The 27,049-nt window shown below is 41.8% G+C and overlaps 1 protein-coding gene across 3 annotated transcripts; it reads right to left on the reverse strand.

Moving 5' to 3' along the window:
• Positions 1-6,953: 6,953 nt before the first annotated feature.
• Positions 6,954-11,937, reverse strand: LOC101396157 (uncharacterized). Of its 3 annotated transcripts, XM_087425396.1 has the most exons (5): positions 11,802-11,937; positions 11,548-11,608; positions 9,298-10,877; positions 8,829-8,856; positions 6,954-7,785 (listed from the first exon to the last, which is right to left on the reverse strand). In XM_087425396.1, the coding sequence occupies exons 1-4, from the start codon at positions 11,833-11,835 to the stop codon at positions 8,837-8,839; spliced, it is 1,695 nt and encodes a 564-aa protein (XP_087281522.1). In that variant the 5' UTR covers positions 11,836-11,937; the 3' UTR covers positions 6,954-7,785; positions 8,829-8,836. The 3 variants fall into 3 exon arrangements, with proteins under 3 accessions (XP_087281522.1, XP_087281521.1, XP_087281520.1); XM_087425395.1 differs by having other exon boundaries at positions 6,954-8,856; XM_087425394.1 differs by having other exon boundaries at positions 6,954-10,877.
• Between the last annotated feature and the right edge of the window lie 15,112 nt (positions 11,938-27,049).

A 27,049-nucleotide genomic window follows, 5' to 3' on the forward strand; every position in this document is an offset into this window, starting at 1 on the left:
TTATCCCTTCTTTGAATATGTTGGAGAATTTCTATTTCTTCTTGAGTTAGTTCCAGTAGATTTTGTCTTTCTAGGAAATTGTCCATTTTATGTAAGTGTTCTAATTTGTTGCTGTATGGTTGTTCACTGTATTCCTTTATAATCCTTTTTATTCTTGTAATGTTTGAAATAATGCCCCCTCTTTCTGACTCAAGAAACTTGAGTCTTCTTCCTTTTTCTCTAGGTCACTCTAGCTAAAGATCTGTCAATTATGTTGATTGTTTTGTTGAGTTATTGGTGGCATCTTGCTAGTGTTGTCTACCCACATGCAGCAATCAGCCTCTTCTTAAGGGAACAGAACTCTCCCTGGGTGGCCAATAAATAGTCCAAAACCAAGCAGTCATCAGCTCCCATGGCTGCCAGGGAGTTTTCCTTCATGGAAAGCATCTAAAATAGTAGCTAAAACATGTTTAGAGTGCTTTGGACATTTCTTGATTGGCATGAATGGTATGAGTTCCTTGAATGACATCGTGTGCATAGGGCAGTGCTAGTAACAAGGGAGTGTAATTGGTAGGAAAACTAGCATATTTAAGTTGAGATGGGCCAGAAGGTGTTTGGAAGGTAGGTTCCCAAAATGAAATATTGGCACCCAGGGTACACAGGATGGGCTACAAGAGTGGGGGCTAGTTGAGGCATTGTTCTAATAAACCAAAAGCCTGTGGGAGAGACCATCTTGACAATGTCTGGTACAGGAAGGCCTCTACTAATAAGGTGCCAGTAAGCCTGATGATCACAACAAAGTAATGGGCACTAAAAGCTAGGGGTTGAGTCTAATGCCTCTAACAGGTGGAAGAACTATCTAAAAGATCATGCACCAATTTTGTAATGTTAGCACGGTTTGTCTAAGCAAGCCATTCTGGCATTCTATGAGGGCTTTAGCCTGGGGTCGTGAGAGCTAAAAGTTCCACTGTAAGCCTTTTTTCAAGAGCTCAGTGTTGTGTATTTTAAGAAATGAACTGACCACAACAAAAACGTCAGAAGACTGAAGGTGATAAGGAGTATCTTGGTGAGTTCTTGCATTTTGGCTTTTGAAGTGGCATGTCTGATGGCATAGGTAAATATATGCCTGTACAAGTATGTATGATGGTCATGGCATAGTGAGTAGCCCCTGCAGAGATGAGGGGTCCTATAAAGTCTATTTGCTATCAGCTGTAGACACCCCACCCTCAATCTGGGAAGTAAGTCTATCAATGTTATTGCCAGTGGCATTTTTTTTCAAATGTGGAGTAAGGTGCATTTGTTAGTCAAGGCAGAGGGAGGTTCCTGGTATTCTGTCTAGACTTTCAGGGAAGAAGCCTCTCAATGGTTTCATATTTCATGGGCCCACTGGGCCAAGGTTAGAGCAGCAGATGTGAGGTGTACGTATGTGTCTCAGAAACTTGAGTCAATTTATCAGCTTGAGCATTAAAATGAGCCTCTAAAGTTTGAGGTTTAATATGTGCAGAGATGCGTGTGACCTTGATTTATATTTGGGTAACTGTGAGGCAAGATATTACGAGTTCTTTATCCTTAAGAGAGTGACCTTGGGTAAGAAGTTGTTCTTGTTAGTATTGGTGTGACTAGACAGCTAGACCATTAGCAATGACCTAAAATTCTAGAAAAAAAAGTGCAGATGAGCTTGACTGTTGGCCAGGGCATCCTCTAGTGCTAGAAGGACTGCCTGGAATTTGACTAATCATGTGGATGCTTGGGTCCCATCTTCAAACAGGGATGGCCTTTTTAGGGATAGAAAGCAGCAGCTCTACAGTGGACTCCATCAGGAGTGCTTGTAACATACTGTTCATAAAGTACCGGAACTCTCCTGGTCACTCAGGTGATCCCAAAAGGCTCCCCAAGGGGCCAACGGGTCAAGAAAAAGGGTGACCTTCTCCAGAACCATTGCACCAAACTGAGGACAGGGGAAAACACTTCCTCCTGTTGGTGGAATATGCCAGAAGGCCCATGTCTTGCTCTGTCCTGCAAGTACTATTATCTTTTCAATGAAGAGGCCTCTGAGGTGAAAGGAGCCTGAAGGATGCTGCCTCCATGACTCAAGGCAAAATGGGCAGCTGACTGCAGGTTTTCAGCTCAGGGCCTGTGCCAGTCTCCATTTCCAGAGGGGCTGAGTCTGTGGCCAGTGGTGGCTGTTGTAATTATGTATGGCACCAGGCTAAGGAGTGTTGTTTCTTGCACCAGAATGCCCTGGGCAATTTGGGGCGATCATGGGTGGTTAGAGACTCTGGGAAACACCAGAGGAGGCTACTAAAGCCTCCATGTATAAGGATATGGGGAGGGAGAGACTAATGGAGGGACTGTTATTTGAACAGATTTTAGACCTGTTTATTGCCTCATCCAGTCAGTAGATTTTGTTAGTACTGTAGTCACCCCTTTACCCATGGTTTGCTTTCCATGGGTTCAGTTACCCGAGGTCAACTGTGGTCTGAAAATAACGGAAAATTCCACGAACAATTCCTAAGTTTTAAATTGCAGTTCTGAGTAGCATGATGAAATCTTGAGCCATTCTGCTCCATCCCACCCAGGGCACAAATCATCTCTTTGTCCAGTGTATCCACATCATCTATGCTACCCACCCATTAGTCACTTAGCCGCCGTCTTGGTTATCAGATTGACTGTCGTGGTATCACAGTAACCCTTATTTTACTTAAAAATGGCTGCAAAGTGCAAAAGTAGTGATGCTAGCAATTTGGAAATGCTGGAGAGAAGCCATGAAGTGCTTCCTTTAAGTGAAAACATTAACATTTTCAACTTACAAATAACGAAAAAATTCATATGCTGAGGTTGTGAAGATCTATGGTAAAGAACGAATCTTCTGTGAAACTGTGAAGAAGGAAAAAGAAACTTGTGCTAGTTTTGTTGTGGCACCTTAAACAAGGATTTACGGGAAAAAACAGTATAGGTAGGGTTCAGTACTATCCATGGTTTCAGGCATCCAGAGGGTCTTAGAATGTATCCCTCATGGGCCAGCCCCGTGGCTTAGCGGTTAAGTGCTCGCGCTCCGCTACTGGTGGCCCGGGTTCGGATCCTGGGCGCGCACCGACGCACCGCTTCTCTGGCCATGCTGAGGCTGCGTCCCACATACAGCAACTAGAAGGATGTGCAGCTATGACATACAACTATCTATTGGGGCTTTGGGGGGAAAAATAAAATTATAAAAAAAAAAAAAAAGAATGTATCCCTCAGGGAGAAGGGGGGATGACTGTAATTTTTAAGTGAAGCTGACAATTGTTGACAGGGGGGCTGTTGATGCTGAGGGGCATGTGCCCCAAAATATTTCTGCCACTGTTTCTTCCGCTCTCTCAGCTCACAGCTACCTGGTGTTACTGCAGAGAAATTTCTGAGTGAGACAGATGTTGCTTTCTAAAGATGCTTGTCAACCAGCAGGAACAGAGAAGGCTTCAGATGGGACTCAGAGGTAGAAATAGCCTCTGGAAAGAGGGCCCTGGAAAACACGATGCTCATGCCCATGAAACAGGATGTTCCCATGCAGGTCCCACTTAGGGAGAACTGTGGGATATGCTTTTATGTTGCAGATCCCAGCATTCCCAAAGATCTGACCAAGGGACCTGATATAAAAGACTCTGGGAGCCCGCTCACTTCTCTCCAGTCATGTGTATAGGCAGAGGGCAGGTGCAGCCCTTAAAGGGAGTTTCCTAAATCAAGATGTGATTGCACTGGGCCAGCTCCGTGGCTTAGCGGTTAGGTGCGTGTGCTCCGCTACTGGCGGCCCAGGTTCGGATCCCGGGCGCGCACTGACGCACCGCTTCTCTGGCCATGCTGAGGCCGCGTCCCACACACAGCAACTAGAAGGATGTGCAACTATGACATACAACTATCTACTGGGGCTTTGGGGAGAAAAAAAAAAAAAAAAGATGTGATTGCATGAAAGGCCTGATAGGGACTAAGTTCTTCCTTTCCAGTTCTTCATAAGAAGGATCCCAAGGTGGCAAAGAGAAGTGTTGCAGGGCTGGCCCCATGGCTTAGCGGTTAAGTGCTCGCGCTCCGCTGCTGGTGGCCTGGGTTCGGATCCTGGGCGCGCACCAACGCACCGCTTCTCCGGCCATGCTGAGGCCACGTCCCACATACAGCAACTGGAAGGATGTGCAGCTATGACATACAACTATCTACTGGGGCTTTGGAGGGGGGAAAATAAACAAAATCTTTAAAAAAAAAAAAAAAGTGTTGCACACGTAAATATCAAGGTTTATGAGAGTTTAACATTATCTTACCATATGAGAGCATTTTTGTTTTCCATTATTTTGGATATATACATACACTATTTAATTTATTTATTTTTGCCAAGGAAGATTTGCCCTGAGCTAACATCTGTTGCCCATCTTCCTCTTTTTGCTAAGGAAGATTCACCCTGAGCTGACATCTGTGCCAATCTTTCTCACTTTGCTAAGGAAGATTCGCCCTGAGCTAACATCTGTTGCCCATCTTCCTCTTTTTGTATGTGAACTGCCTTCACAGCATGGCCACTAACAAGTGGTGTAGTCCATGCCCAGAAACCAAACCTGGGCCGCTGAAGCAGAGTGCACCAAACTTAACCACTAGGCCACTGGGGCTGGCCCACAGACATACTGTTTTAGGTGTAGTTATGAGTTTTCACAAATGCATACTACCACCAAAAGATGGAGAACACTTCGTCACCCCAAAGGAACACTCTTGTGGTGCCTATTTGTACTCATCCTGTCCACCCTTAACCACTGATCTGTTTTAGGTCCCTATGTTTGCTTCTGCCTTTTCCAGAATAATATAAACAGAACACCATGTTGCCACAAAAGCCCTGTTTGTAAGCTTTGATGCCATATTTGTAAAAATGCACAATCATACAAACTTCGCAGTGTTCTTCTCAGTAGAAAAGTTTTGACAGTGCCCAGCAAAGGTGGTGGCACACATTAGGCCTTTAAAACTGAGATTCCATTATGAGGTATAGGAGTTCAGTAAGACCCTGTTCTCCCTATGCTTAACTTTCATTTGTAAGATGGGAGGAATGATTGGGGGAGGGGTGCGGCAACTGAGAAACTAATAATTATGAAATTGTGTAATCTATACCATGCAAAGAAACATAAGTTAGAACTGAAAAAAAGCAGGAAGTTTAAATTTCCTTTGCTCTTTAATAAAACACAGGGCCGGCCCCGTGGCTTAGTGGTTAAGTGCGCACGCTCCGCTGCTGGCGGCCCGGGTTCGGATCCCGGGTGCGCACCGACGCACCGCTTCTCTGGCCATGCTGACGCCATGTCCCACATGCAGCAACTAGAAGGATGTGCAGCTATGACATACAACTATCTACTGGGGCTTTGGGGGAAAAATAAATAAATAAAATTTAATAAAACACAAAGCTGGTAATCTCCCCCACCCCTTTCATAATGTGCCGGAAGTCTAAGAATATGGACATGATACTTGTGAACAGCAAAATGGGCTTTGTAACTTTGTGGACCATTGAAACAAAAACCTTCCAGTTCTCCTTTTATAAAAGGCATTAAAAACTTCCTATTTTGAGGAAGTCCAACATACCTTCTTTTCCACTAACTAGGATACTACTCGAGATACTCTCTGTCTACAGCTCCCTTCAATTATCCCTTGGATCATTACCCTCTAAACACCCGCAGCTCTTTTTGGTGTTTCATCCAGGAAGTCACATTGGACTTCCAGAGACCTCACTCTACTCATAGGAAAACCATGATGGGCTACAACAGTGCAGATGACCGGAACCCTTCCTCAAATGTGAAGGAACTCCATGGTTTCATGGGGTACATACTGTGTCACTCAGTCTGTGTAGCAGCAAAATGCTCACGGAAATGTAAAAGGCAATTTAAAATCTTTCCAAATAATGTTGAACACCATAAAGCAAGGAAAACGGGAGCTCTCAAGTCTCAGAAGACCCATTCGAACTCACGATCACTATCACATGCAACAAAACTTTCAACCATAGCAAAAATGAAGATGAACCATGTCTATACCTTTATCTTCATGGGAAGCCATTACGGTTAATCCTAGGAATGCTGGACTGTCTGTATTGCTCCCCACCATTTACACCTGCACCCAAGCAGTTCCTCAGTGTCTGAGTGTATCAGACAGTGAAAATAAAAATGATCATTGATGACATCCTCACTCACTGAGGCCCCAACCCTCCACAGAGAAGACAGAAACACACTTCCAGTCTATTACCGCATGACATTGTTTACTTTCCTTCAAAGCCCTTTTTTCCATCCTATAAACCAAAATTGTGCCATCTATTAATCATTTCTCCTTTCCCACAAAAATATAAGCAGCAAGATTGCAAGAACTTGTTTGTTTCATGCCTCAATATCCAGAGCGTACAGTGCCTTGATTATTTGTGCTAAATTAGGTATGTTTGATTATTTGTGCTAAATTATGTATGTTTTGAGTCTACAGGGCCTGGAAGAAGAGGAATGTGGAAAAATCAGCATCAAGAGCATAGTTTCTGAGCAAGGCCCTGTCTTTGTCCCTTGCTAGGTTCGTGTTCTGACAATAAACTCACAGGTCTCAGGTGATTCAAAAAGGAGATAATAAAAGTATTACAAAATTTGCTACGGAGCAAGTGACTTTATATATATTAACTGAGGAACTTTAAGGAAAACAATGTCCCATATACCACAGGAAACATTTCAGTGTTTAGATAAGAACTATTATGATTACCAAAGATAGAATTAAGTTCACCTCCAGACAGTATCCAATACAGAGAAATGTTTTGCTTCCTTGAATGCCAGTCCCAGCACCTAACACAAGCCCAAAGCATATAAAGTGGACTTCTGAGCACCCTCTCACTCATACAGCCCGTTATCCTTATGGTCTGTGGTCATCCTTATTACAACAGTTCATTACACTCCTCTTTGAATATAGATGTGATCCCAGTAGTTTCTGGCAAGAAGGCACTTACAAAACCATGATTTAAGTTTTTAATTAACAACAAATGAGAAACTAGTTTCATGATAAAAATTATATAGAAGAGCAAAAAATAAAATTTGCCTGAGTAAAAAATACCACATGGTAATATAGATTTGAAATGTATAATGATTACCTTGACAAAATCAGCAAGTTGATCTAAATATCCACAATTGCAATGGGATGTTTTAATACATCCTATCAGGAAATGGAAAAAATAATAATATTTGATGGTATACAAGTTGTTTGAAACAGTTAATAAAACATTTCTAAGTAAACATCTACAAAAGCCTTTGTTTGACAAAAAAAAGAACATTGCTTTACATCACATACAATCAAACAATTGAAAATGTGCTGAGGAATTATGTTCAGCTGTGAGTAACTGGAAACACCCACAATATGCCTGATATGAGAAAGGTGCTAATTCTCACATGGAAGGACTGGGTCAGAGCAATCACTGCACAGAGCAGCAGAGGAACAAACTCCCAGGTGGTTCCTTTGACTGCATCACTGTAGCTGTCTGGGCAGAGTCAGGAACACAGTCACTACAGTACTAACAGAACAAGGTGTTTACTATACAAATCAGAGCTTATACAACCACAATCTAGAGAAGGGGGGGGAGCAGAGCTTCAGAGAACATTCTCAACCATGACAGTCTAAATTTCTTGCCTGCTGGACAAATGAGGGCTTACAGGAAAATCCAAACTGTGTCAGATCTTGCTGTGGAACTTGTGGAAGTCATCTGTGGAAACCTACAGCTCTGAGAAGACAGAAGTCACGTAGGTGGTGGTGGTATTGAGACTCTTGACTGGCAGGGCAAAGAATCTGGAAAATGGGCTGAAAGGAGGTATGTGAAACTTCTATGCATCTGTCTCTCTCTGTACTGTGGTTCAAAAACTAAAGTGGACTTCACTCTGGCCTATCAAATCTCTTGCGAGCGAGGCTACTGGTGAATTCTAACATGGAACCATAAAAAGAACAGAAAATGTAGGTCACATTACCCATGCTGACAAACATTCCAGGAGGGCCACCTCCAATTCTACATCTTAATGTCTTGTTACATGTTTCTTTTCTTTCTTTGCAAATATAAAAGTTTATTGGTCTATCACATATAATGTCAATGAAAAAATGAATGTGACTTCAAATATAAACACTTAGGAAAATAGCTAGAAACATGACGACTCTATTTTATCTCACAGACTTGAAGCACTGTGAGAGCAGCGACCACATGGCTTACACTCACTGCTGTTATTTCCGGTGTCCAGCACAGGCACAGAGCAGGTGCCCAATATGAATGGAGGGAATATAATGTCACTAGTTGACTTTAGTGGCATCACACAATCATTCTAATTGTATTATGGGGAAAAGATACTCCTAATGGTGACATCAGAGTAATGTGGCAGGGTTTTAATACATTGATGGGGGAAAAAATGTCGCTTTGGTGCAAAGATACTGTAGCTATGAATTTAAATCTAAAATAATTACACTTGTGAACATTTTAAGGTTGCTTCATAAGTTTGAGGTTGATGTCAATACAGATCTCTTTTCTTTATGTAAAGTCTATTATCCAAATCACAGTCAGAAAGAATGACAGAGTAAAAGGAAAAGATGTAAATAGTAATTCAAGTGAGATTATACTCTACGATAAATTTTGCATACTTACAAATTTATGCCAACAATTTATTAATCAAAGAAAATGAAAGAAAGCTCTTGTGAGAAAAAGTGTTTCTCGTAAGAAAGGAAGAATACTTATAATGGGTAAGGAGTATCTAGTACCTGACAGATGAGGTAAATCCCAACAAATACCAACATTATTCCTTAACTTGCAGAACAATTTAAAAATTATATAAACATTAATTCTATTGGCATATTACACTTACATTTCAACTCACCCATGGATCCAACAGACTATAAAACAAAAAGACAAAAATTTTATAAGCTGATTTAAGAAAAAACACTACCTACGAAGCTTATATACTATTGCTGAAAGAGTACCTACAGAATCATCTCAACGTTCATCTGTAAAAGTAACAAGGAGAATCCATAGTCCAGAGACTGAGTTTCAGAATGAGCCATAATAAAGAAAATATATTTTTAACTTTTGAAGCATTTCTTTCATGTGAATTCTCTGCAGTATTATATGTGAATTAATTTGCACCAGGCTTTCCCCTATTACTTACATCTAAGAGCATTTCACTCCAGTGGAGTTTCCACATGATTTTGAATCTATTTGTTAAGATTGAAAACTTTCCTGTATTTATCAGTTATAAGTTATCTATCCAGTGTGCATTCTCATGACATGTTTATGTAAGGATGTGGGCCAATTGAAGGCTTTCCCACAATGCTTACATTCAAGAAGCTTCTCTCCAGTGTGAATTCTTTCATGGCTTCTAAATGAACTGGGTCGACTGAAGGCTTTCCCACATTCTTTACACTTATATGGTTTCTCTCCAGTGTGCACTCTCATATGTCCTCGAAAGGTTGTGCGATAAATGAAGGCTTTTCCACATTCCTTACATTCATAAGGTTTCTCTCCAGTGTGAGTTCTTTCATGCACTTGAACATAACTGGAACAACTGAAGGCTTTACCACATATTTTACATTCATAAGGTTTCTCTCCAGTGTGAGTTCTTTCATGTATTCGAAATGAACTGGGACAATTGAAGGCTTTCCCACATTCCTTACATTTATAAGGTCCATCTCCTGTGTGTGTCATCATGTGTCTTCGAAAGCTTGTGAGAGAAACAAATGCTTTCCCACATTCCTCACATTTATAAGGTTTCTCTCCAGTGTGAGTTCTTCCATGTATCTGCAAACCTAGAGCAGAACTGAAGGTTTTCCCACATTGTTTACATTCATAGGGTTTCTCTGCAGTGTGAGTCCTTTCATGTCTTCGAAACGAAGTGGGACAACTAAGGGCTTTCCCACATTGCTTACATATATAGGGTTTCTCTCCAGTGTGAGTTCTCACATGGACTTGAAAAGTAGTGAGCCAATGGAAGGCTTTTCCACATTCCTTACATTGATAGGGTTTCTCTCCAGTGTGAGTTCTTTCATGTGTTCGAAAGGAACTGGAACAACTGAAGGCTCTACCACATTGTTTACATTCATAGGGTTTTTCTCCAGTGTGAGATCTTTCATGTATTCGATATGAACTGGGACAATTGAATGCTTTCCCACATTCCTTACATTTATAAGGTCCAACTCCAGTATGTGTTATCATGTGTCTCTGAAAGCTTCCAAGAGAAATGAAGGCTTTCCCACATTCCTTGCAGTCATAGGGTTTCTCTCCAGTGTGAGTTCTTTCGTGTTTTCGAAGAGAACTGGGACAACTGAAGGCTTTACTACACTTTTTACATTCATAAGGTTTTTCTCCAGTATGAGTCCTTTCATGACTTCGAAAGGAACTGGGACAACTGAGGGCTTTACCACACTGTTTACATTCATAGGGTTTCTCTCCTGTGTGAGTCCTCTCATGTGTTTGAAAGGTCTGATGATATCTAAAGGCTTTTCCACACTGTTTACACTGATAGGGTTTCTCTCCAGTGTGAGTCCGTTCATGTTTGCGAACAGACTGGCGATATCTAAAGGATTTCCCACATTCCTTACATTTATAGGTTTTCTCTACACTGTGATTTCTTTCATGTTTTTGATAAGGTTGGAGATAACTGAAGGCTTTCCCACAATGCTTACATTTATAAGGCTTCTTTCCATATTCCTGATACTTGTACGGTTTGGGCGCAGTGTGACATCTCATGTGCCTATTAAGGGATGAATGACTCATGAAGACTTTTCCACATGTACTGCACTCCCATGGTTTTACTTTGGTAGACGTTTTCTTGTTCAGATTGAGATTTGGAATATGGCTGAAGTTTTCTCCACACTGACGACCCTCTTTACTTTCACAGGGTCTCCCTACCACACGACTTCTGTAAAAAAAATTAGGAGTACATTATTGATGATTTCTTTATTAATGATTTTATATTTACTAGTAAATATTAGAATTACTTTTTACCATTTATAGGGAAACTAGGTTTTCTGCCCTGTCTGAATTGTTTGAAAGTGAATATAGTGAATGTGCAATAAGAAGACTGGACTACAGCTTTTATCAAAACAGGGATATTCATAGATAGAGTTTCTGAATACCGTTTCCAAGCAAACTATTTTGGAAACACTGAACATCAGTCACAATTAAGCAAACATTTGAGCCAGCCCTGATGGCCTAGTGGTTAAAGTTTGGTGCTTTCACTGCTTCGGCAGCCTGGGTTTGTTTCCCGGTCACGGAACCACACCACCCATCTGTTAGTTGCCATGCTGTAGCGGTGGCTCACAGAAGAACTAGAAGGATTAACAACTATGATATACAACCATGCACTGGGGCTTTGGGGAGGGAGAAAAAAAAGAGGAAGACTGGCAACAGATGTTAGCTCAAGGTGAATCTTTCCCTGCCAAAACAAAATGGAAAACATTTTTTGTCAAAATTTTCTGAAAATGAATAAATTTGAAGCTGGGCTGTTTTGTGTCTGCTTGTTTTTAAATTTTCACAACATACGAAGATTCCCTTATGTGACACTGCTTTCCGTTTTGAGTGCAACTCACCTTAGATTTCTTCCCTTTTTTTTGTACTGATCTTCAATGTTACAGTCTTCCCATTTTTTCCCTATAATGCAGACCCAGAAAAATCAGTAAATTATAGAAAAATTATTACATTATAGGTCCATAATGAGCTCTGACTATGCAGGGTTTATTAACCAAAGTATTCCCTTTCCTCATTCCAAATCATAGAACAACGTTAACAGGTAAGAAACACTTGTTCTCTAATTGACTCAGTGAAGGAACGTTGTCATCCTCACCTATTGAAGCCAGGTTCCTCAAGGTTTCGCGCATCACATCTCTGTAGAGTTTCTTCTGTGAAGGATCCAATAAAGCCCATTCCTCCAGGGTGAAGTTTACAGCCACATCCTCAAAGGCCACTGAATCCTAAAACATCCCACATATGGGTACAGGAAGATAGATGAGACTGATGGTACTAGGAATCTATAGACAATTCATAATAAATTCACATGTCATTCTGTGACCTCAAAATATTTATTCTGTGACTTGGTCACCAGAATTCTCTCTCTCTATACATAATCACTGACTCATCAACTTAATAGCATCATGGACACATGGAAGTTATCTCTACACTTTTATGATGATCACTTCAAGTCTTACTCTGTAATGGTAGGGTCTGGAGCAAGTTGGAGAAATGAAAGAAATGCTATATAAACGAAAAAAATATTTCCATTTTAAGACCATCAATTCCTTGTGAGAAAAACTCTTTCATCTCCTTATTACCCACCATATCATGCAGCATTCCATGATGCATGAGGTTTTAGTGAATAAAAACACAGTAAGGAACTGGAAGCTTTTTCTTCTATTCCCATTCCCAAACATGAGAAGCCGGAGGCCCGTGGAAATCCAACTTATAACTAAGACCAGTCAGCCACATTGTCCTGAAGCACTCCAGGCCATCAGAAATAGTCAGATGCAGCTGGCTGAATGAAAATATTCCTGTGGAGAAGTATTAATTTTAACTTGTCTGTAAAAATATGTCACAGATTCGGTTATTCCTTTTTATCTCTGTCCCACTTCATAAGGCCAGGAAGTTATTCACAAGTTAGAATGGGGGATGGGGGAGGATGAAAGGGGTAAAGGGGCACATTTGTATGGTGATGGATGGCAATTAGACTTTTGGTGGTGAACATGATGTAGTCTATATAGAACTTGAAATATAAAGATGTACACTTGAAATTTATATAACATTATCTCAAGAAAGAAAAAATGAAAGAAAAAACTGATGACTTATAAGGAAATAAAAATTACATCACCATCAAAAAAAAAAGTTAAGAGTTCAGGCATGAGAAAAAAGGCATGACAACTGAGACCTCCACAAAAATCCCTATAGTCAGTGGCCTCAGAGCTGCTTCTCACCAAATTTTAGCATACACACCACACATATCCTGAGACGATAAGACGCTGCAAGAGCTCTTTCCAGCAAAACTGTAACAGTGTACCCTGGGCCTTGCTGACCTTGAGGAACCAGCTAAGAGTTGTAATGTGCAAGTGAGTTCATTGAAGACCTCAGTGGTTTGACGGTAAATGTGCCCATCATATAAAACACATAAAGGTTTCTGCTAAGCACTTTCTGCTAAGAGAACACAAAACTGTCCTTCTCCAATTTCAGGAGGCAGTGCTTCTCCACCAGACACTCTAGAAGCTGTCCTCCCACTTCTCTCACTTCTGTGCCCTGTGGTGCATGGAAACATGACAGCCCAACCTCTGGGCACAGGAATCCCTCAGCCACATAATTCCCTTAAACACCGGACTCTGAAAAAGATCATAACCCAATGATGTCTATGTGCAGGGGGCAGAGAAAAGGTGGGGACACAGTAATTCCAAAGGTAGAGTTTACTCATTTGGTTAAGGAACAGAATAGGAAATCCCCACTTCTTGGCAGGTCCACGGAGTTAAATGAGCTGCTTGGGGTGGCTCTAATTACTCTTTCTACAGTGGATCTGTAGAGCCTGCTCATAACAATGTCCTACTACCTAGTGTGTGGAAGAGAGTGAACATCAGCAGGCCTGAGACTGCTGATCCTTAGGAAAGCCTGCTCATAAAATGTTTGTCCTTCTTTGCTATATGGGAAGTGGGATTTATGAGGGATCCCAGCAACCTAACTGATAAAAGAGTGACTCAGTACGCCTAAGCTGTTTATGCAAAGAAAATGGTACATACATCCTGAACTGTTATTTTGAGAGTCTAAACTTTTGTTATACTTGGCAGAAGGTGCCTATGTGCGCTGCTGCCCAAAATCACTCTGGGCACTGAGTCTCTAACGAGCTTCCCTGTAAGACAATATTTCACATGTGTTCTCACCACCTGCTGCTTGGGGGGATGGAGCCCATCCTATGTTATTACTCTAGGAGAGAACATCTGGAAGCTTGCATTTGGTTTCCTCCAGAAAAAATCTAATTAGGCACTAAACAAAACTAACGAATGATATCTGATGATCCTAAGGGAAAAATTTTAAATTTTTTATTGGATAACATCAAAGGAGAATAAAATAAGTGAGAATATGGCACATGTTCTTAGAAAGAACTCAATGTCACCATGATGTTACCTACCCTGTCCCAAAATATACCTTTATAAAATTCTATCAATCCCCCAAAGAGACGTTTCAGGAGTCAACAAAAACTATTTCTCCCAATCTAATAGGAGGAACAAATGTCAAAAAATGGTCAAAGTCTCCTGAAGCACAACGTGATGGCTTGCCTGATATAATCAAGAATTTTCAAACTATATTATTCCAGACAGCATAGTATTAGCAGAGAGAAAAACAGATGAAGGGAAAGGAAAAGTGTCTTCTGTGGGTTGGGATTTAACATGGAAAGTTGGTCAAGGGCAGAGGGGGCATTGTAGAGCAGTGGCAAATGTCATGACACTAATACCCGGGGCACGGACAAACTGTTATCTAAGTGGAAAAATGCCTTGTATTCCCTTCTATTCCATGGACAATAGCCAGTTCATTGTAGATTTAAATATGAAAGATAAAAGTAGGATACTTTTAGAAGTCACAGGTAAACACTTCATTGATCCAAAAATAGGGAGAATTTTCTCATGTAAGAAAAAGAGTAAGCCCTAAAGCAAGAAACTGACCAATTCATATATATTAAAACTATATATATATTTATATATATATAAAGACAAAGTGGAAGAAAAATATCCACAATACATGCAATATTAAAGGGTTAGTGTGCAGAGTAAGACTGACTGAACATGCAGTTAACAAATGGAAAATAACCAAAACATATTTATTTATTTATTTATTTATTTTTTTTTTTTTTAAGATTTTATTTATTTATTTTTTCCCCCCAAAGCCCCAGTAGATAGTTGTGTGTCATAGCTGCACATCCTTCTAGTTGCTGTATGTGGGACGCGGCCTCAGCATGGCCGGAGAAGCAGCGCGTCGGTGCGAGCCCGGGATCCGAACCTGGGTCGCCAGCAGTGGAGCGCGCTCACTTAACCACCAAGCCACGGGGCCGGCCCTCAAAACATATTTAATAGAAGATGAAAGACCACATATGAAAAAATGTCCAGGGCCGGCCCCGTGGCATAGCAGTTAAGTGCGCGTGCTCCGCTGATGGCGGTGTGGGTTCAGATCCCGGGCGCGCACCGATGCACCGCTTGTCAGGCCATGCTGTGGCCACATCCCATGTAAAGTGGAGGAAGATAGGCAGAGATGTTAGCCCAGGGCCAGTCTTCCTCAGCAAAAAGAGGAGGATTGGCATGGATATTAGCTCAGGGCTGATCTTCCTCACAAAAAAAAAAAAAAAAAAAAGTCCACCTGCTTGGTAATGAGGAAATGATGAAAAAAAAAATGTCAAGCAGATTACATTTCACACTGATTAGAACAAAAATTAGTCAATTTAATAATCCCATATGTTGATGACCATAGTCAACAAATACATAAATGATGCATGAATGGAGGAAGCGTCAACTGACACATTTCATTGCCATTTCCTGTAAATTTGAACTTGATCATGATCTACAGCTTAACAATTTTCCTCCAATGTCCAGAGAATTTACTGTGTATCTGAACTTAAAGACTGATGCAAGAATGACAGGTGCTGTACTTTTTTGTGTGTGTGAGGAAGAATAGCCCTGAGCTAACATCCAATGCCAATCCTCCTGTTTTTTTTCTGAGGAAGACTGGCCCTGGGCTAACTTCCATGCTCATCTTCCTCTACTTTATATGGGATGCCACCACAGCATGGCTTGACAAGCGGTGCATTGGTGCGTGCTTGGGATCCGAACCTGCGAACCCCAGGTCGTCAAAGTGGAATGCAAGCACTTAACTGCTATGCCACAGGGCCAGCCCCAATGTGCTGTATTTTTAACAAGAGTAAAAATTAAAATTGAAAAAGCCCAACCAAAAAACCAAACCAAAAAAAATTTCTTTTTTTTTTTTACAGGGAAGGATTCACCCTCAGCTAACATCTGTTGCCAATCTTCCTCTTTTTTTTCCCTCCCCAAAGCTCCCCTGTGCATGGTTGTACATCCTAGCTGTAGGTTCTTCTATTTCTTCTATGTGAGCTGCCACCACAGCATGGCAACTGACAGATGGGTGGTCTGGTTGTGCGACTGGGAACTGAACTCGGGCTGCTGAAGTGGTTAGAGTGCGGAACTTGAACCACTAGGCCATCAGGGCTGGCTCAAAAAACCTTTTGAAAGTAATTTCACTAACACTCATTTATTGAAAGATCAAAGTAGGCAAAACTAAAACACTGCTTAGTGAAAAGAATAGACAGTAAAGGCATGAAGAATAAAGAATCAAGACAGAGGTCATCTGGGGGCAGGATGGAGACGAGTCAGGGACGGGAACATCAGGAGACTCTCATTACTGCCCAAGGCCCACTTATGAATCTTGATGATTACAAAGATGTCTATATTGTTATTATTACTAGTCTTCCAACAAAACATTTTGTACATTCTTTTCTGAATATATTTGATGACAAAAATTTAAAGAATTAACTAAGTTTGAAGAACATAATTTTACTACGTTTGCTCTGTGATGTGGTAATCTGAGTTTTACTTTACAGAGTTTGGCAGCAAAAATTAGTAACAAGACAAGTGTCAGGGCCGGCCCCATGGCTTAGCGGTTAAGTGCGCGCGCTCCGCTGCTGGAGGCCCGGGTTTGGATCCCGGGCGTGCACCGACGCACTGCTTCTCCGGCCATGCTGAGGCTGCCTCCCACATACAGCAACTAGAAGGATGTGCAGCTATGACATACAACTATCTACTGGGGCTTTGGGGGAAAAAAAATAAATAAATAAAATTACTAAAAAAAAAAAAAAAAAAAAAAAGACAAGTGTCTTTTTTTTTTTGCGAGGAAGATCAGCCCTGAGCTAACATCCACGCCAATCCCCCCTTTTTTTTTTTGCTGAGGAAGACCGGCCCTGGGCTAACATCTGTGCCAATCTTCCTCCACTTTATACGGGACGCCGCCACAGCATGGCCTGACAAGTGGTGCATTGGTGCATGCCCAGGATCCGAACCCGGGCCACCAGCAGCGGAGTGCACGCACGTAACTGCTACGCCACAGGGCCGGCCCCGACAAGCGTCTATTTTGAGAAAGTGATTACATAATCTCACCCTCATATTCACCTTTTAAAAACGAAGGGTGACATGTACTGGTATAAAAAGATGTGGAGAATTTATCAATAGAATAATTAAGCAAAGTGTACTGCAATATATACACTGTTATCTTTTCCATAAGGCTTGTAATCACCTACAGAGGCAGGTGGACCCCCACCTGAGATCTGGTTCAGATGTCTACACTGATGACCACACACACACCTAGAGGGTATGAGAGAGTCTATTACTTCCATAATCACAGTGTCAGGGGAGGGCAGGGCAGGCCTCTCAAGCAGGTGGGAAATGCCTTGAGAGAGCAAGGATAGGAGCCTGGCTTGGGTTCTTTATGAAGGTGAGGGGGTAGCCTGGGCTGAGAGTTTGTGCACACGGGCAGGGCCTTCCACGGACCGAATCTCTTGCCAGCACCAGAGGAGTGAGAACCCAGGCTTTCTTAGCACCATGTACAGATGTGGGGCACAAGGGGGAATAAGGAGGGATGAAGGTTTAAAGTTGTCAGCAGACAAACATCAAAAAATGGAGTGAGAGACTGATTTCTGGTCTGGCATGTAAGCAGCTCAGAAGCTGCATTCCTGTCCTCACCAGAAAAAAACCCAACAAATGAAAAATCAACAATTCTTCTTAGATCCATCAGAGAACTGAGGTCACAGATACACCTCTGTCTCCAAACTCAGAGAGACAAAAAAGTAGCCATTTAGAAATATGCCCATAATATTGTATTTAACAATGCCTGTCCTGAAAATAATCTATGTTACAAGAGCACAACTGACTGAGATTTTCCCGGGGGCCTAACGGACCCGAGCGGGGCAGCAATACCCCACTTAAGTCTCCTCTAGCCTTCCTGCTCACCAAAGGTGGCAGTGGACAGAGAAGCATTGTGACTGTGATAGGTTTTTTCCCCTCCTGACACCAACTACATGGTGTCTCTTCTAACACCACTGTTCCAACTCAGAGAGAGCTGGAGACAAATAAGTTTCCAACAGTTCGATTCAATACTAACACTACCCAGAGTTAGCATCGGACTGCACAGATTAAGCACTCACTCCCACAAGACTGCCCCCCTTCAGGTGCCAGCCACAAATGGGGTGCCTGGGCTACTGACATTTCTACCCAGCTGTCTACAAATTCACCGAGTTCCTCGGCACCCCTTCAGGTCTGGTAATTTGCTAGAATGATTTTGAGAACTCAGGAAAGCACCTGACTTACTATTGTGGGTTTATGATAAAGGATACAATTCAGGAACCGCCAAACAGAGGAGATACATAAGGCAAAATATGAGAGCAAGGGGCGACAGGGTAGGAGCTTCCACATCCTCTCCCCACAAGCTGTCCTCTCAGCAGCTGGATGTGTTTACCAACCTGGAAGCTCTCTAAATCCCATCTTTAAGGGGTGGATGGTGGTTTCATTACATGGGCATGACTGATTAACTCAAGGCCATTAGTGATTAACACAGCCTCCAGCCCCTCTCCCCTCCCCCAAGACCAGCAGCTGGGGCTACAAACTCTAAGCCTCTAATCAAGGCTTGGTGTTTCTGATGTCTAACCCCATCCTGAAGCTATCTAGGAGCCCACCAAAAAATGCCTCATTAGAACAAAAGACGCCCTATCACTCTTCCACTCAGTAAATTCCAAGGGCTTTAGGAGGTCTCTGCTAGGAACCATGGACAAAGACCAAATATCTTTCTTACATTTATACTGCAGAAGGTCACAGCCCAGGGACACAGGTTCAATGAGAAGACCAAGCCCAAATCCTAGGACTACAGAACGCTTCCCCTCACCCACACTTACCCCTACATCAATTGGGCTCCTGTATAATAACAGTGGAATACACAGAAAAAAATGCACATTTCAGACCTTACTCGAGAAGCCTCTAGACAACCCCAAAGATGATGGAAGAGACAAAAGGACGGACATCAGAAGATATTTTAGCCTCTGACACTTTACAGGTACAGCAAAGAGTAAACACAGGCTAACCCATAGCCAGATAAACTTAAAACCTCACACTAAAGGCCTATTTACCTCAGTTCCTTCTTCTCAGTACATTGTGTCTGGCTTCCAACAAAAAAAATCACCCAGCATACTACAAGACTTCATCTTGAAAGAAGCTAGAGGGAAAAACACACCTTAGTTTACAAAGATACAAAGATAAGAATTCAATCAGACTTTTTTTCCTGAAACCATGCAAGCAAGAGGATAGTGAGATGAAATATTTAAATTACTGATAGAAAAAAACCACCTAACTAAAATTCTGTGTTGAGCAAAATTACCCTTCAAAAGTAAGGGAGAAATAAAGACTTTCTGAGACAGACAAATATTATAGGAATTTGTCACCAGTACACCTGCTTTGCAAGAAATGTTAAAGAAAATTCTTCAAAAGGAAGGAAAACGAAGAAAGGGAGAGTATTTGAGAAGGAATAAATGAAGGGAAAATAATATCACTTAAATTCTAAATTAATTCGACAGATAACATTTTGTTCAAAATAATATAGCAACAACGTATTCAGCAATTATAGCTTGGATAGACTGGTAATTTTAACTTGAATAAGTGAAGTGAATGACAGTAATATTAGAAGGGGTAGGGAGGGAGGAATTGGGACTACTCTAAGGAGTTTACACAACCAGTGAAGTGGTTTCGTGTCACTTAAAGACTTGCGTTAACTGTAAATACATACTGCAAATTCAAGGGGAACCAATAAAAAAATGAAAAATAAAGTATAATTGATATGCTAATCGAGGAGAAAAAGTGGAATCAGGTAAAATGCTCAATTAAAGTCAGAGAAGGCAGAAAAAAGGTGGAAGACAAAAGAAATAAAGACCGAGCGCAAGCAAAGAAAACATAAAATTATGATAGATATTAATCCAACTATATCAATAACCACTTTAAACATCAAAAATGCAACAATAAAAGACAGATACCGTCATAGTGGTTAAAAAAAATAACACCCAATGACATGTTGTTTGTAATAAAGCCTCGTTAGCAACAAAGACAAATACATTAAGACTAAGAGATGGAAAAAGATATATCACATTAGCATTAAAAGACAGCTGGAACATCTATATTAATTTCAGGCAAGGCACAGGGATAAAGAGAGGCATCACATAATGATAAAGGGGTCAAGTCTCCGAGGAGACATGGCAAGCCTTAGCGCTTATGTGCATAACAACACAGTGGCAAAATACAAGAGGGAAAAATGGATAGAACTGCAAGGAGAAACAAATGAATCCACTATAAGGGCTGGAGACTTCAACACCTCTCTATTAATAATTACGAGATCCCGCAGGAAGAAAATCAGAAAAGCCACAGTTGACTTGAACAGTGCCATCAAACAAGCAGATTCCACTGAAAAGCGGGAAATACTTCATCAAACAGCAGCAGAACACACATTCTTCTCAAGTTCACATGGAAAATTCATGAAGATAGAACACATTCTGGGACATAAAACACACCTTAACAAATCTGAAAGAAGAGAAATCATACAAAAGGTGCTCTCGGGGGGCCGGCCCCATGGTGTAGTGGTTAAGTGCTCACGCTCCGCTGCTGGCAGCCCGGGTTCACATCCCGGGCGCACACCGACGCACCACCTGTCAGGTCATGCTGTGGCCGTGTCCCACATAAAGTGGAGGAAGATGGGCATGGAGGTTAGCTCATGGCCCGTCTTCCTCAGCAAAAAGAGGAGGATTGGCACGGATGTTAGGTCAGGGCTGATCTTCCTCACCAAAAAAAAAAAAAAAAAAAAAAAAAAAAGTGCTCTCAGACCACAAAGGCATTAATTTAGAAATCAATAACAGAGGGCCGGCCCCGTGGCTTAGTGGTTAAGCGCGTGCGCTCTGCTGCTGGCGGCCCGGGTTCGGATCCCGGCTGCGCACCGACACACCGCTTCTCTGGTCATGCTGAGGCCGCGTCCCACATACAGCAACTAGAAGAATGTGCAGCTATGACATACAGCTATCTACTGGGCTTTGGGGGGAAAAAATAAATAAATAAAATCTTTAAAAAAAAAAAAAAAAGAAATCAATAACAGAAAGTTATTGGAAATCCCTCAAATACTTGGAAAGTAAACAACACACTTATTAAATAACTCTTGGATCAAAGAAGTCTCAAGAGCAATTAAAAATTATTTTGTACTAAGTGAAAATGAAAATACAATTCACCAAAATCTGTGAGATGTAGCAAACACAGTGCCTAGAGAGAAATTTATAGCATTGAAGGCATACAACTTGAAAAAAGAGATCTGTAACCAATGATCTAAGCTTCTATCTTATGAAACTAGAAAAAGAAGAGTAAATTAAACCCAAAGTAAGCACAAAAAGAGAAATAATAAAAATTAGAGAAGAAATCAACAAAATTACAGGAAATCAATTGAGAAAAACCAACACAACCAAAAGCTGGTTCTTTGAAAAGATTCATGAATTGAGAAATGTCTACACGAGCTGAGAAAAGACAAAAACTATTAATATCAGGAATAAAAGGGGAGAAAATGAAAATATAAAAGTAATTCACAAAATCCAAAATCCATTTAATGACAGCAAACAAGGAATGCTCTTCTTGAGAAACTTGCTCTTCTTGAGAAAGACCATCTACAAGAAACCTGCAGTTAACATCATACTGAACAGTGAGAAAGGAGATGCTTTCCTGCTAAGATCAGGAAGAAGGCAGTGATGTCCCCTCACCAGTCCTAGTCAACACTGTAGTGGAAGTTGAAGCTAATACAATAAGAGAAGAAAAGGAAATAAAAGGTATACAGAATAGGAAGTAAGAAATAAAACTCTGTCAGATACGACATGATTGTCTACGGAGAAAATCTCAAAGAATCAACAAAAACAAGGAAAACTCCTTGAACTAATAAGAGAGGAGAGTAAGGCTGAAAGATAAATGGTAATACACAAAAGTCAATGCTTCCCTACAGATCCACACAAATATAATCAACTGATCTTTGACAAAGGATCAAAGGCAATTCAAGGGAGAAAACATAGTCTTTTCAACAAATAGTATCAGGAAAGCTAAACATTCACATGCAAAAAAAAAAAAACAAGACACATCTTATATGTTTCACAGAAATTAACTCAAAATGGATCACAGATCTTATGCAAAATACAAAACTACAGAACTCCTAGACAATAACATAGGAGGAAATCTAGATCACCTTGGGGTTTGGTGATGAATTTTTAGATACAACACCAAAAGCAAGATCAATGAAAGAAAAAAATAAGGCTTGACTTCATTAAAATGAAAACCTGCTTTGTGAAAAACTGTTAAAAGATTGAAACACAGCCACAGACTGGGAGAAAATCTTTGCAAAAACTTATCTGATAAAGGACTAGTATCCATAATGTCCAAAGAACTCTTAAAACTCAACAATAAGAAGATAAGCAACATAATTAAAAACAGACAGAAGATCTGAACACATGCCTCACCAAAGATATGGATGGTAAATAAGAGAGGAAAGATGCTCAACATCACATGCCATTAGGAACTGCAAATAAAAGAAGAATGAGATATTATCAGACACTGACTAATGGCTAAAACAACGGCAAAGATGTGGATCAAGAGGAACCCCATTCACTGCTGGTGGAAATGGAAACGCCTACTTTGGAAGACAGGCAGTTTCTTAAAAACTAAACCGATTCTTACCGTACAATCCAGCAATCACACTCCTTCATACTTCCCCAAATGAGCTGAAAATGGCGAATGGAAAAATAATCACCAGAACATCCATACAATGAAATACTATTCAGTGATAAAAGGAAATGAGGTTATGAAGCCAAAAAGACATGGAGAAACCTTAAAATCATCTTGCTAAGTGAAAGAAGCCAATATGAGAACGCTACACACAGTATGATTCCAAGCATAGTTCGGGAAAGCAAAGTTCTGGAAAGGAAAAAACTATGAGACACTGAAAGATCTTCGGTTGCCAGGGATTTGGGGATGGGAGGGAGGAATGAATGAACAGGTGGAGCACAGGGGATTTTTAGAGCAGTCAAGGTATTCTACATGATCCAGAAATGATGGAGACATGTCATTTTACATTAGCCATAGTCCAGAGATTGTATAACACAGAGTCAACACTAAACTATGAACTTCCATGCATCAAATCAGCTCATCAAATGTACCACAGTAATACAAGATATAAAACATAGGGCAAACTGTGTGGAGGCAGAGGGTTACGTGGGAAATCTCTGTACTTTCCCATCAAGTTTTCTGTAAACCTAAAACTGCTGTAAAGATAAGTAAAGTCTATTAGGAAAAAAAGAGATGAAGACCGATGTATTAATAGTCACCCCTGACGACTGACTGATGACAGAAACAGACCATTTTTCACTCAATTAATTTGAACTTATTTCAGTAAGCCATAATGGTGCTCTGTAAGGCCTGTACCCTGAGTCTTGGAAGAGAGGAGAAACTTCCACTGAATGCCTTGGTAAGAGCCCAGCGCTGTATATTCTGAGAAGTGAAATGAGTGTCTTCATTACTATCAGTAGTCTCTGGAACTCCAATGTGGGTAAGGGGTGCTGGTGAGGCCTTGTACTGCAGACCTAGTATGTGTAGAGACAAGTGTTACCTTGATTTACATTGTGGGTAACTGGGAGGCAAGAGATTCCCAGAATTCTTTTACCACAAGGGGCAACCCTTTAGAGAATCGTCCAAGAGTCTATAAACACAAGCTGATGAATCAATTGCTGGTCAGTGCTAAGATGACTGCCTGACGTTTGGTCAGTTGTGTGGACCTTTGGGTACCATCCTTTATCAGGATGCCCTGATTAACGGATAAAAGCAGCAACTCTGCCTGAGCTCCATCATGTATGAAGGAGGCGATGTCATCCCTCAAGTCTATGAATTCCCATTACTTTTCACTCAGGGAATCCTAAGGAGCTCCCCAGGGAGACTGGGGGTCTGGGAAAGGGGTGACCTCCTTCAGCACAATGGCAGCTGTCAGGGGACTGAGGACAGGGAGAGCCAGTCCCTCCTACAGGCAGGATATCCCAGAGGGCCCAGGTTTAGCTATATGTCTCAAAGGGGTCTCAGTAGCTGAGCTGAGCTCTTGGCGTGCTGTTTACAGGTCCCAAGGCATAACGGGCTTGATAAGGGGTCACATGCTCAGAGCTATCTATTTTTAGGATACCTCTGTAAGGAGTGATGATTACAGCTCTAACAGCATATAGTTTGGGGCCTAGGGCAGTTTAACTGCATCAGAAGCCTATGGACAACTTAAGGCCATTGCGGGTAACTTCAGGAGGCATCAGAGGAGGTCACGGAAGCCTCTATTGTGAAACTTTTTTTTTTTTTGTGAGGAAGATCAGCCCTGAGCTAACATCTGCCAATCCTCCTCTTTTTGCTGAGGAAGACTGGCCCTGGGCTAACATCCGTGCCCATCTTCCTCCACTTTATATGGGATGCTGCCACAGCATGGCCTGACGAGCAGTACATCAGCGTGCGCCCAGGATCCGAACCGGCGAACCCTGGGCCGCTGCAGAGGAGCGCGCACACTTAACTGCTTGCGCCGCTGGGCCGGCCCCTGTGAAACAGTTCTGATGGCACTAAGGGGAGGCTCTAGACAATGCTGTGGGTGCTGAAAGGGACAACAGTTATTTCTTCACTATGACAAGGAAGGAGCAGGCCCCAGGTTACCAAATAATTTTAGGAATTTAAGCAAAGTGCCACGGTGTCACATCATACATGTGGCAATGGCCTGTCCCCTTTTTATGAGCTCTTTTTGTAATATTTTTAGGTCCTCAACTTCCTCAGAAGACGGTGTCATTAGTGTAACGTCAGACCTGTGCTCCTGGAGCAAGGTGGGTGCAGTTCAGATCCGGCCTGCAGAGGCTGTGCGCACAGGCAACGGTGTTGAGGTTCCCTGAGGGTAACCCTGTAAAGGTGTATCCTGTCCCTTCAGAGGGGAAGGCCAAGTGCAGCCGAGATGCTGTGGACACAGCACTGAACAGAACAGACTGAGCCAAATCTGTGAGAGCAGAATGTTTACCAGGTGCTGACTGGGTGGAGTCAGTAACTTCCGTAATGTTGGGGACAGGGTATAGGGCTGTATTTGCTGTGACCACAGCCTCTAGGTTGCAGTAATCCACTGTGAGGTGTCATTTGTTCTTTCCAGACTTGAGAACAGGACAAATTTGGCTGTTAAAAGAAGCACAGAGGAGAACCACTTCTTCATTAAATAAGTGTCGTACAATGGTTTTCAATGCTTCAAGGCCTTGTTTAACTTACATTGGGCTACATTAAGTAATTTAACTGGGGAGTAAGGTCTGTGCGGCCCCATTTTGTCAATATAATTTGAAAGTGCCAAAGAATAAATTAAAATTTAATTTATAACTCACTGGTTTGGACCTTCCCTGCTCAGTGTGGGATATTTTAAGACAATGGGTGCTATGACCACTGGGAATTTAGGTAAGACCATAGTTCTCTCATGGGTAAGGTGAAACATACCTGTTTGTCCTTTATATTATATTCAGTAACTCCCTTAAGATTATCAGGAGTCCTGTGCTTCAATTTAGTGGGATCCCCAGGTATAACTGCAATGTGAACCCCAGTATTGATTATTTGCATGAAGGTTTATGAATTAGTGCATTACAGCAGATGGCAATATTAATTCAGCCTAAAGCCAAGCAGTACCCTTACATATCTTTTTTTTTTTAATTTTACTTATTTATTTTTCATCTTTTTTGTTGTGTAAATTCTCTTAGTATATTTTGGATTTCCAATCGGGTCAAATTGTGGACCTCTGTTTCAGTAATTTTTTCTTTTGTTCCCTTCCTCTGTCCTTCCCTGTTTTGTTTTTTGGTCACTGGATATACTTCGGGGGAAAGGGTGTCCTCTCTACCCTAGTATTTATAAATTTTTTCCTCCAGAAAGCCTCAAATCACTGCCATCAGAGTTAGGGGCCTCCCCCAAGACAATTCATTGCTTTATAAAGTTTAAGGACTCTGGGCTTAAGTTGGATTTGAACTAATTCTATTGCTAGGCTACAGGGGAGCTATGGGTGTTGTCCCCTATAACCTGAAGGTCAGGATCTTTGTCACAGTAGAGGCAGGGGCAGCAGCAGCAGAGGTACTTAAGGGTCCAGGTGAGCCCTCTGGTGTTAGGAGAGTAGACTCAGCCCGCCACCTACTGCCTGCTCCCCCTCCCCATTTCTTTCTCTCTTTTTAAATGACTGCTCTTTCAGAAGCCGCCATCCAATGGACCCACCTCTTGCACGGGGTACAGTCTCCCTCTCCCACTTGTGCCCTATACATTGGGGCTGAGACAGGAACCAGCCTAACAAGACACGGCCATCTGCAAGGCCCCTGGCCTAACAAGATAAGGCCCCTAACCAATCCACAAGCTAGGAGAATCAGATAGAGACCACGGAGATCCACACTCCACAGCCTTGGGGCTTTCCCAGGCTTACACATGCGCCCTAGCACCCAGGAGTTGTCTGAAGGTGACCCTAGCCCCATTACCACAGTAAAAACCACACCCAGGGGTGGAGAGCTAGCATGCTAATGACGCAGGCATCGCATGTAGTAGCATGCTACATGACAGCAAAGGCGCAAGCACAACCCCACCTATGCATGCCATGACAAGGACTCCCCCCAGCCTTTGCCTAATAAAAGCCCCACAATCCCGCTCCCTAACAAGCCGTCACCTGCCCCTCTACTTTCTGCAGTGGCTCCCCTGTGCACAAGCTAATAAACTTTCACTTTCCCACTCCCGTTTGTTGTCTCTCTTGATTTCCATCCTGGGGAACAACCAGGACCCAATGCGCGGGTAACAGAGCCAATCCAGCCTCTGTCACAGCTTCACTCTAACACACAGATAAATCTTGACAAAGATATTGACCCAGGATTAATTTAAGAAGGGCCCCAATCCCCTAGTCCTGCTCCCAAATGCCTAGGAATTTTCAAAGCTGCCAACTCTG

Source organism: Ceratotherium simum, chromosome 39 (genome assembly GCF_057802395.1).
Source record: "Ceratotherium simum simum isolate JZ-2026a chromosome 39, ASM5780239v1, whole genome shotgun sequence".
NCBI lineage: Eukaryota > Metazoa > Chordata > Mammalia > Perissodactyla > Rhinocerotidae > Ceratotherium > Ceratotherium simum.

Coding starts and splice junctions, on each gene's coding strand:
- LOC101396157 (XM_087425394.1), bottom strand. CDS start 11,835: ATGCGCGAAACCTTGAGGAACCTGGCTTCAATAG. Junction 11,609..11,801: donor GAGGAACCTGGCTTCAATAG/GTGAGGATGACA, acceptor TCTGCATTATAG/GGAAAAAATGGGAAGACTGT. Junction 10,878..11,547: donor AAAAAGGGAAGAAATCTAAG/GTGAGTTGCACT, acceptor TTTTTTTTACAG/AAGTCGTGTGGTAGGGAGAC.